This window comes from Lichenostomus cassidix, chromosome 9 (genome assembly GCF_008360975.1).
Source record: "Lichenostomus cassidix isolate B80296 chromosome 9, HeHo_3.0, whole genome shotgun sequence".
Taxonomy (NCBI): Eukaryota; Metazoa; Chordata; class Aves; order Passeriformes; family Meliphagidae; genus Lichenostomus; species Lichenostomus cassidix.
In genome coordinates this window covers 8,409,707-8,420,899 of record NC_139490.1, presented here as the reverse complement: position 1 = coordinate 8,420,899, position 11,193 = coordinate 8,409,707, and the positions used below count along the sequence as shown (strand labels likewise).

Sequence of the window (11,193 nt, the reverse complement as noted above, 5' to 3'; positions counted from 1 at the left end):
GTGGGCACTGTGCAGGGTAGCTGAGAGTACCAACAACTGCTGAGCAGCTGGACCTGGTCCTTGGCTCAGCCCCTCTGCCTTCAGTCTGTGAGCAGATGAGGCTATCCGAGTGGTCATTCCCCATGGGTGGATGGAAAATTCAAACCCCAACCTCCACTGTCTTGCAGAAACTCTGTTTTTAAAAAAAGGCGCGGGGGGGGACCCCAAATTCTCTCAAAGCCTCTTTCCCTGGGCGCCAGGCCAAGCAGGGGCTGAGCGGGGTTTGGGCCGCTCCGATCGCTCCCGGCGCCGCTGTCCCGGCACGTGGCGATGGCGGTCCGGTAATGCGCATGCGCAGTCCGGCTCGGACTACATCTCCCGGCGGCCCCCTCTCCATGGCGACCGCCCGCCTCCTTCCCGGCGACGCCCGCCGTCCTTTCCGGCTCCGAGCGGCGGCGGCTCCGCGGGGCGGGCCCGCCCCGCCATGGCGTCCTGCGCCGACATCCTCCGCTCCGAGTTCCCCGACTTGGACGGCGAGCTCTTCGCTTACGTGACTGGTGAGCGGCTCCGGCCTGCCCGCTGTGGCTCGGCCTCCCTCCGCGCAGCATGTCGCGACACCTCCCCGCTGTGGCGACAGGCGGCAGCGCCCGAATCGCGACAGGCGGCCGGGGAGGGGTGGGGTAGCGGGAGCGGGCGGGTGCCACCTGTCGCGACAGCGGCGGGGTGTGCAGCGCCGGCGCCGTGTGCCCGCAGGGATCCTGCACGGCAGCGGGGCGGACTTCGAGTCGGTGGACGAGCTCGAGGAGGCGGTGGGCGAGCTGCTGCGGGAGGTGTCGCAGGACACCAAGGACGACGGCGCCATCAGGGAGATCTGCCAGCGCCTCTTCAACACCCTGCAGCTGTAAGGGCACTCGGCGTCCCCCTCGCACCCCCTCATCCCCCTCACGCACCTCACCCTCCTCCTCCTCTCCGCAGGGACGAGGGCCAAGCCCAGCGCTGCAGCCAGGTGCTGCTGGATGCCCCCATCCAGCTTTCCCAGATCACCGATGGATATGGTGAGTGATGCCCGAGGCTCGTGTCCTGCCAGCGGGGTGCTGGAGCTCGGAAGGGCTCGGGGCATTGGGTGTGCTCCCCTGACCTTGGGGAGAGGAGCCTCGGGCTCTCCCTCACAGGCTCGTCTCTCTGTCTCATTCTGCTGCTGAACTGTGGGCAGCAGTGCCCGCGGGGTGAGCTGGGGTGAAGGTGAAGGAGGAGAGGTGCCCTTTGGTCTCCTCATCCTGTTAGGAGAGGCATCAGTCATGTCTGGGCATGGGAGGTCATTAAGGCAGGGCTTTGCAGAGCCTCCCTGCCACACGTGCTCACCAACCCCAACCCCACTGTCTCCTTGCAGGCGACACCAGCGCGGACCTGCTGCCGGGGCTGTTGCTGAAGAGAGGCCAGACCTCGGTAAGTGGGGGCTGTGCCCTTCCTTGTGGGAGCAGCTGACACGTGGGGCTGCAGGTGCCCTGCCCTGCTCCAGCCACCTCGCCCTTGGAGAGCAGCCAGGGCAGGCAGCATCCTGGTTACCAGTACAGCTGCAGGGGGTACTGCTCCTCCTTGTCAGGCTCTCTGTCATTTGGGAAACTCTTGACCTTGGTCTGGTGAAGAGGCTAAACGTGAGTTAGCAGCTTATTAATTTGACAAGATATATTTTGCTGTAATTTCTTAGTGAACTCTGACTTTCGTGAGGACCTTTGGCTCCTCTAGCAAGGCCTTTAATTGAGAAAATAGGATGTACCTGGATGACATCTTGAGTAATCAATGAGGGGCAAAGTCCTGGGTAACAGCAGAATGTGGGGATGTTACAGGTGGCAAGTCAGCAGAGAGTTGCTGTGGAGAGGTTGTAAGTGCAGCTCTAGAGACTGCTGTAGCTTGCTGTTGTTTGGGAAATAAGATCAGTAGAGAAGTTTGGAAGTAGTTCCAATGCATGACCTAAGGAAATCAGGACATCTGTACTGATGGAATGTGTAGCTGCTCTGGAACAACCTGGCTTGCCATCTGCGTTGGATGTGCCAAAGCCTGAGCATGGGTGAGGTGCAGCTGTACATCCACAAAGCAAGGATGGCAGCGGCTGTACATGAGGGCAGTGTCTTTGCCAGGCTGGTCCCTCACAGAGCTCCCTTTCCATGAGTTAATGTGTTGAGGATGAGAACCCTTCACTTGGAGGCTGAGACCTAACATGATCCCCACGTGTCTGAACGGGACTCAAGCAAAAACTGGCAGCTGTGGCTGGTTTTGGCACTGGGTTTGTTGCTGCTGGGTTTGCTTTCCAACTCTCGTGTCTGCAGATGAAAAAAGGATCTTCAGAAAAATTGGAGACGATTCAGAGAAGGCCTTGGGAGGCCTTTTGAGCTTTGGAGGACGTGTCTTACTGAGAGGTTCAGATGGGTATAGTTTACAGAGTGACTCAATCTGTCTGTAGGTGTGGGGTCGCAGCTCTAGTAACAAGACACTCTTCAGTCTGGCATGCAGGTCTGTAGCATGCTCTGGTGCCTGCAGAGTTGCCTGGAAATATCTAGGAGTGTTCTTGGTCAGCCACAAATATTTGACTTGATGCAGGAATAAGCTGGAGTGGGCTGAAAGCCTGGCCAAGACCAGAAGCCAGGTTAAAACACTTGGCATCTTCTTGCCTTCAGGATTAATTAAATGCTTTTTGTCTCTGATCCACTGCTCAAGAAGAGTTTGTTCTGGACTGGCTAATGTTTATTGTGTTGGGAAGGGAAACTCGTGGTGCACTTGAGGGTGCATGCAGGGTATACCAGAGGAGGCACTGGGATAGCAGGTTGCTGCTGTTGAAGTGACTTGTCTGGTCCAGATCCTTGGAACTAGAGAAACTGACTGTACGATAGGGTCAGCCAAAACTTCTGCCTTGCTGAGGCAAAATTTGTGTATGAGCTATTGATTTAGGACTTCATTCCTGAAGAAGCTTCCTGGCCTGATTAACCATCCTCAAAATATGCTTGAATCCATCCCAGTTTCCCTGTCCTTCCTCCCTCCCTTTCTTCCAGGCTTGAGAGGTTGATTGATCTTTTTTCTCCCAGAGCTGAGCTTTTGGGAGTTTTGCTGAAGATGCTCTCTCTTCTTCAAACTCTCTGTGCTGTGTCCCAGATGGTGAATGCCAAGAAACTGGAGAAGGCGGAAGCCAGGCTGAAAGCCAAGCAGGACAAGAGGCTGGAGCGGGATTCCCTGAAGTCATCCGGCCCTGTGTGAGCATGGAGGGCACTTTGAACATCCCCATCCTGCTCTGCTGAGCATGGCTGGGATCTGGCTGTACCAGAGCTTTCCTGCTGAGCCCCTCTGTTCTGCCTGTCCGCAGAGTCCTTGAGGAGGCGTCTGCCAGCCAAGCTTCCAGCAAGAAGGAGACTCGCATGGAGTCATCAGGCAAGAACAAGTCGTATGATGTGCGCATCAAGAACTTCGACGTGTCCTTCGGTGAGCGGTGAGTGTGCTGGGGATGTGGGACAGATCCTGGCTGGGATTTTGCACCATGGGGCATTGAGACTGGATTAGAGAGCAGCTGAGAAATTACAGAGGGTTTGGGAAAGATCAGGAAACAAGGTGGGCACTGACCCTCTCGGCTTTGGGCAGGAGAACCCTGTGATGGTTGCTTGGCTCCAGCACAGGCTGAAATGCACCAGGGACAGGTGGCTGCTGGTTATCCCCTCTCTGTGGGGAATATGTCTCTCTCTCTGGGACAGTCTCACCAGGGACCTGCCTGTTCTCTTGCTTCAGTGTCCTGCTGACGGGAGCAGACCTGAACCTGGCCTTTGGACGGCGCTACGGGCTGGTGGGCAGGAATGGGCTGGGGAAGACCACGCTGCTGAAGATGATTGCCAGCCAGAGCCTGCGCATCCCCTCACACATCAGCATCCTGCATGTGGAGCAGGAGGTGGCAGGGGATGATACACCAGCGTTGCAGAGTGTGCTGGAGTGTGACACCACTCGGGAAAGCCTACTCCAGGAGGAGAAGGACCTGACAGCCAAGATCAATGCTGGCAGGTGAGGTGTTCCCCTGGATTTCCAGCCCTTTTTTGACCCCTTGACAATGAGGTCTCATTCTGAGATCTCTCCCTTCCAAAGAAAGGCTGTGGTGGGGTTGGGTTGCATCTTGCACACCTTAGTCCTACCTAGGGATATCAGCCTCCCACAGCACACAAACCCTGACTTGTAGAGTCTCACATACTCCTCCTTTTTCTGCCCTAGGGGAGATGGGACAGAAGGTGCCAGACTGTCAGAGATCTATGCTAAACTGGAGGAGATTGAGGCAGACAAGGCCCCAGCGAGGTGAGACAGCCCTGTGAGCACCACTGTGTGTTGACATGGCCAGAGCTGAGCAGTGGTTTGGGTAATGGAATGGTGATGCTGTGACTCTGGGATACAGCATGTGGGGATAGGGCTTTCCACTGAAACTAGAGGGATTTTTTTTTGCTCCAAATGGCTTGAATTGTTGCTACTGCTCCTCTCCAACCTCCCTAGATTCCTGGTGCCTGGGGAGAGTTTTTGGGGTGGTGGTAGTGGTGTGACTCTCTTCCTGGCCAAAGAGATGAAAACTCCTTGCAAAACTCCTGGGACTTCATGTGGATGTTGTGCCCTGCTGGGCTGTGTTTCCCAGCCAAGTGCTTCTCTCGGGTGTGCAGGGAAGTTTTCCTACACCAGAATGGCTTTAAAATATGTAGCAGAGTTCCCTTGGTGGTTGTGGGTCTGAGACCTCGGACTGTGCACTGCTGTTGGATGCTGTAGCTGGATTCCAGTTCTCTCCCCTTTTCCCCAGGGCATCCGTCATTCTTGCTGGGCTGGGCTTTAGTGCAAAGATGCAACAACAGACAACCAAGTAAGTTTCCAGACTTTGGGCACTGAGGCAGAGATGGGGCTGGGGAGATGTTCCAAGCGAGCCTCTAGGCACTGCTGTGGCTGTAAGGAAGAACAAGGGTCTATTCCTGCCTGTCCAATGTGGTCTCCTGCCCTGGGGTTGCCAAACCACCTTCCTGCTGGACCGCAGATCTTGTGCTGTGCCTGAAATCTCTGCAGGGACAAGCTGCCTCTGGGTGACAGAAGAGCCACGGGGGAGAAGGGATCCTGCAGGCTGGCAAACACAGAGTGATTCTGTGTTGAACAGTAACCCCTCTCTGCATCTTCTCTCCTCAGAGAGTTTTCTGGAGGCTGGAGAATGAGACTGGCCTTAGCCAGAGCCCTGTTTGCCAGGTTGGTGTCTAGGCCTTAATGCTATGGGGTTAAGCCTCCTTGATGCCCATGCTGTGAGGTGCTGCCTGAGGGTCCTCTCAACCCAGGGTCTCAAGGTGGGGAGGCACTGGAGACACTGCAACATTGTGTGTTTGATGAGACACCCTGCACTGACCCTGTCCTCTTTCTGCTTCTGATACCCATATCCTTTTTTTTTCTAGGCCAGATCTCCTTCTGCTGGATGGTAAGTTGATACTGTGAGTCCCCTCTGACACCACTGCTGGACCTGCCTGTGCCCTTCCTGGGGTTGGGAACATGCCATGGCCTTTATCTGCCTGCTCAAAATAGCCCTGTACGTCGGGCTGGCCTGGCAGCATGGTTGGCAGCAGTGGCACAGGGAAGTCTGCCTGGGCAGCAGCTCTCAGTGTGCTCAGCAGAGCCTTGCTCCATGCCCCAGTCAGGTGGTCTGCATGTCATCCTGCCCCAGGTTTTGGTCCCTTTCCCTTGCCAGTACCTGGGATGCACCCTGGCTGCCAAACTGTGCTGGAGGAAGTCACTTCACTGCAGGGGGTGCCCAGCTGGGGTAGGGGATATGGGTGAGGTGCTGCTATGGGGCACCAGGGTCTGGACACTGATATGGAGTGGGGGGACCATCCCTGCCTGTGCCCCTGATGCCCCTGTGCATCACACCTTACACATGAATCCCCTGAGCTGGGTGGGGAAGGTCCCCACTCAGGCTCTCTTCCTCCTCAATGCAGATCACTAGGCTTTGCTATGGGAAAAAAACCACAATCCAGCCATCCCCATCCCTCCTGACCTCAGTGCCTTTTTCCCTCCCCTCAGAGCCAACGAACATGCTGGATGTGAGGGCAATTTTGTGGTTGGAGGCCTACCTGCAGGTAGGGGAGGGCAGGAGCCTTGATGCAAAGAAAGGGTGAGGGATGGAGATCTCCTCACCTCGCTGGGTGGTGGGACCAGCCCCTGTGCTCTGGCTTGATGGTTCTCAAGCCTCCCTCTTGCTGTCTCCTCCAGACCTGGCAGTCGACCATCCTGGTGGTGTCCCACGACAGGAACTTCCTGAACGCAGTGGCCACAGATATCATCCACCTGCACTCGCAGCGGCTGGACATGTACCGTGGGGACTTTGAGAACTTCATGAAGACCAAGGAGGAACGGCTGAAGAACCAGCAGCGAGAGTATGAAGCCCAGCAACAGTACCGTGAGCACATCCAGGTACTGGGAGAAGCCACTGGAGCTGCGGCATTCTTCTCCCAGCCTTGTCCCTTTCTCTCTGCCTTAGTGGTTGTATTGCTGTAGAAGATTTGGCAGTGGAGCAGGGTGGCTGGTGCTGAAGGGGACTTGGGGCTCTCTGATGGTTTTCTATCTCACAGGTTTTCATTGACCGCTTTCGCTACAATGCCAACCGGGCATCCCAAGTCCAGAGCAAGATCAAGCTATTGGAGAAGCTGTGAGTGCCTGTCCTGCTCCTCTCTAGAGGTGGGAAAGGGTCAGTGCTCTTGGGCAGAAATGGAGGTTTCCAGAGTGCCTGGCAGATACAGTTGTGGTTTGTGCTTTTTGGGTGCTTGTGTCTGGTCCAGATGCTTTGGTTAGGATGAGGTGTCACAGAGCTGAAGACTCTACCTGGGCTTCTGGTGTGGGAGCACACACCCACAGTGCAAAGCACCTTGGTTATGTGTCTCCTCTTCTTGCAGGCCACAGCTGAAACCTGTGGAGAAGGAAACTGAGGTGATCATCAAGTAAGTGTTCCCTGAGCCATTGTTTGGAGGGTAGCTGGCTCCATTTCTGACAGGAGCTTCTCCAGGGTTGTGTCCCAACTTTGTGTGGGCCAGCCTTACTCTGACAGGGAGCCCAGATAGGTTCCCACATTCAGGCTGGGTTCCCTCTTGGGGTCAAGGCTGCAGGTCTTTGTTGCCTTGTGTGACCATCCTTCCCAGAGGCCCTGCATGGGAGGGAGCTCCCTTTGTGACCTGTGAGGTTACAGAGGTTGTTCCGGTGGGGTGGTGTGTGTCTGAAGTTCTTGGCCATCTCTCACCTCTTCCTTCCTTCTCAGGTTCCCCGATGGCTTTGAGAAGTTCTCCCCCCCAATCCTGCAGCTGGATGAAGTAGATTTCTATTACGAGCCAAGTCACTACATCTTTCGTTCCCTGTCTGTCTCTGCTGACCTGGAGTCCCGCATCTGTGTGGTATGTGGGATTGCAGAATAACGGGCTATGAGGGACTTGGGGAGCACCCTGCTCAAAGCAGGGATAGCTTTGATTATAGGTCAGGTTGCTCAGGTCCTTGTCCAGCTGAATTCTGGATTTCCAGGGAGGACTATTTCTTCCATTCCGCTGGGTCCCATCACAGCATTTGATCATCCTCATTTTGAGGAACATTGGAACATTTTTCCTAGTACCAGTTAGAATTTGTGATTTCATCCTTTCACTGGATGCCTCTGAGAAGAGACTGGGTCCATATGTGACTCCTGGTAGGTGACAGCAGCATGTAGTGGGGGCCCTGCTACACTGGATGGGGCAGCAGACACTGTGCTCACAAATGGGGCTGGGACCAGGTAATCCTTAGGCTTGAGGGTTGGGGAGGGAACATCTGGCACTGCTGCCAGTGCTATTTGTCAGTGACAGAAATGCAGCTGCCTGGTAGCTGAAGTCACTGTTTATGCTCTATCCTTCTGTCTCTCATCATCCATGAGAGCTGAAATTCCCTGATCACTGCCCCCCTCTCTGAAGTGCCTTCATGGATTTCACATTCTCCAATGCTGCTGCTGCTTCTCTAGGTTGGGGAAAACGGAGCTGGCAAGTCAACCATGCTAAAGATCTTAATGGGGGAACTGGCACCAGTCAGAGGGATCAGACATGCTCACAGGTACCTGATAGGAAGGGCTGGGGGACTGGGAGGAATGGTGCACTGCTCCTGGGGCTTGGAGCAGTGGCTGATTGAGCGACCGGGATGGGTCCAGTACACCCACACATGTACCCTCTTCCAGCACTGCAGCTGTGAATGCTGTGGTTGTAGGACGTGGTACCAGCTCCCAGTCCCTCTTCTCATTTTGCAGAAATCTAAAGATCGGTTATTTCACCCAGCACCATGTGGATCAATTAGACTTGAACATTAGTGCTGTAGAGTTACTGGCAAGAAAGTTCCCAGGTGAGTTTTGTTGATCCCAGAAGATCTAGGCTATTGAGGTCTCCTTTGCTGTGCACAGAGTAGCATTGATTTGTCCATGGTCCTGGGCAGAAAGCTCTATCCCATCAGTGTTTAAGGGTCACTGCCAGCTCTGGGATAACTCCCCTCACTCAGCCGAGTTCAGGTCACCAGCCATGAGAAGCAGGGGTAGCTGGCAGTCTGCAGATCACAGGCCAGTGCCAAGTTTTGGGGGCAGATGACCTGCTTTCCTGCTCATAGCATGAGCACTGGATCCCCCTTCCCCAGCTGCCAAAACCTCTGGTTCCTTTCTCCATTACTTGACATTGCATCACATGGTGATAGGGACTTGGGGGTAACATCACTTGGAGTCAGTCACCAGCCCTGCAGCCCCTGTCCTGATTGTGTCAGTCAGGTTTTCCCTGCAAACCCTTGGCTTGGGAGGGAATTGCCTGGAAGTGCCTTGCTGCAGCCCTGTGTCACCCCAGGGGTGCCATAGCTGTGTTGTGACATGATCCTGCAGGGAAGACAGAGGAGGAGTACCGACATCAGCTGGGGAGCTACGGCATCTCCGGAGAGCTGGCCGTGCGTCCTGTGGCCAGCCTGTCTGGAGGTCAGAAGAGTCGTGTGGCCTTCGCCCAGATGACTATGTCCCGGTAATTTTCTCTCAAATGCAGTTGATCTGTGCATGGCTTCATCCCTGGAGCTTGCTTCACCAGGAGGAAGGCAGGCATTCAGGGACTTTCTGCTACCCCATGGAAGCCTTATCCTTGGGGGTTTTTGTGGAGAGGGAGGTTGTCACCTTGGGGAGACTGTGTGGAAAGGGGCAGGTGTTTTCTCCCACTGCTTTGAGCTCTCAGGGGTAAGAGGTGTTCCTGGAGCTTGGCAATGCCGATCCTGGGGCCAGACACATGCCAGTGATTGTGGCTCTAAGCAGCCAAAGCAGCAGTCAGGGTGCAGACCCAGCCTGAGCCTGTTTCAGTGCATCCTCAGAGCTGTCTTCTCTTCCAGTCCAAATTTCTACATCCTGGATGAGCCAACAAATCACCTGGACATGGAGACCATTGAGGCACTGGCAAAGGCACTGAATAAGTTCCGGGTAAGTTTCCCCCAACAGTATCTCCTGTTTTTGTAACATTTCCTGCAGCCTCCAGCTCAGGTTCTTTGGTATCTCAGCAAGATGTGGATGGTGACATACCAGCAGTGACTTCAATTCTAGGACTGAATTTGGGAAATGAGTCATGTTTCTGCCTTACCTATCCATCCTGGTGGTTTGTTTACTTGCTGGCTTTGGCTAGGAATGGCCGAGAGGCAGTAGCAGCCCAGAGAGCACTTTTTCCCATCCTCACTAGTCTCCTCTGCTCTGTGACTTCTCATGTGCTGTGTGCAGCTCCCAGCCCTGCCTTGGAGCTGCTTAGATCTTCCTTAGGCACGTTTTATGCCTGATCTCCAAAGATTCAGCCTCCAGATACCACTGTGATCAACCTTGATCTCACTGGTTGTTGCTCAGGTTGGGGCAGTTTTCCTGTGAAAGAAAAGCTTAGCTGAGGTTGCTCGGGGCCTTACCCAGACACCTTTTCACTATTACTGACTTTTTGTGGATTCTCCATCCTTAAAGATGTTGGAGACCTGGAGAGGCAGTAACAAACCTTGCACTTGCATTCTGAGAGTGGAGACTAAATATGTTACTGCTGTACATCTCCTCTGTAGGTGATCTGTCTGTCCCCCTGAAGGAAGAAAAGGTTGGGATGAAGTCCTTGCCAGTAAAATACTTCTAAGTTTTTCCTGAAACTGATGGAAACCTGAAGTGCTGGGCACAGGCTGGACAGAGGCACACCATCTCCATGCCACCAGCCCTGCACCCTGGGTTGTGCTCCACTAAGTTCCCAATTTTCCCCCTTGTGTGTTGGCAGGGTGGTTTAATCCTGGTGTCCCACGACGAGCGCTTCATCCGCCTGGTGTGCCAGGAGCTGTGGGTGTGTGAAAACGCCACCGTGACACGCATCGAGGGTGGCTTTGACCAGTACAGAGACATCCTGAAGGAGCAGTTCCGGAAGGAGGGATTCCTATAAGGGAGTCGGGAGCTGGACTGCGCTGGGGGCTGCAGGGCAAAGCTCAGCCACCTCGGCATCCATCCCAAATGTGCCTGGCAGAGCGCCGAGGACGCTGCTGCCCACATGGACCGTCAGCCATGCCATCAAACTGCCACCTGAACTGCTCTCCCCTCCCCTCCCGGGGCCGGGCAGAAGGACAGCGTGGGAGCAGGAGTCTGGTGTGTGTGGCCAGAGGCACGCCAGGGGCTCTGCCACTGGTCAGGGCTGTGCCCAGCACTGGGCACCCTGGGAAGGCTGTGCCTGGAGCTGCTGCTGTGCCGAGAGGAGGGAAGGCAGAGCACCCCAACCCTCAGTTTAACTCCGTGCTCTGCAGGGCGGAAGAGCTGTTCTCCGTGTTTCTTTGCTTCACCCTCTGCCTTTTTCTTTGTTTTTTTGTTTGACTGCCTGAGCACTAGTCTGGCTCCATCACATGCCACTGTCCTCCCTGCTGCCTTGGAGGGAAACGAGGCCTTTGCTGCTAAAAGTGACCCCTGCCTCTTCCCCAGTCCCCTGATGCTGGGGCTCGCTTACGTCTGTAGTGCCGAGGGAGCCAGCACCCAGCTCTCCTGGGTGTGATCCCTGCTCCTTTCCCTGTGCTGCTGCCGGTACGCCTCGCTGCCTGCCTTGCCTTTGAACTGGCCCAGGGGTGGGCTGCCCTGGGGTGGGCTGCCTGGTATCCCTCCCTGCCCACTCACACAGAGGTTGTGGTGTAAATAAACCCAGGACGCAGTGGGTGCAA

The 11,193-nt window shown here is 55.2% G+C and overlaps 1 protein-coding gene across 2 annotated transcripts; it reads left to right on the top strand.

The window, feature by feature from the left end:
* Positions 1–378: 378 nt before the first annotated feature.
* ABCF3 (ATP binding cassette subfamily F member 3) lies at positions 379–11,193 on the top strand. 2 transcript variants are annotated; one of them, XM_085069211.1, is made up of 21 exons: positions 380–536; positions 733–880; positions 955–1,034; positions 1,370–1,425; positions 3,127–3,224; positions 3,335–3,457; positions 3,751–4,017; positions 4,222–4,302; positions 4,790–4,849; positions 5,164–5,220; positions 5,421–5,443; positions 6,043–6,098; positions 6,232–6,432; positions 6,591–6,667; positions 6,912–6,956; positions 7,271–7,403; positions 7,994–8,082; positions 8,273–8,364; positions 8,885–9,017; positions 9,373–9,460; positions 10,275–11,193. In XM_085069211.1, exons 1-21 carry the CDS (start codon positions 464–466, stop codon positions 10,431–10,433), a joined length of 2,139 nt encoding a protein of 712 aa, XP_084925337.1. In that variant the 5' UTR covers positions 380–463; the 3' UTR covers positions 10,434–11,193. The 2 variants fall into 2 exon arrangements, with proteins under 2 accessions (XP_084925338.1, XP_084925337.1); XM_085069212.1 differs by lacking the exons at positions 9,373–9,460; positions 10,275–11,193 and adding an exon at positions 7,528–7,687 and having other exon boundaries at positions 379–536.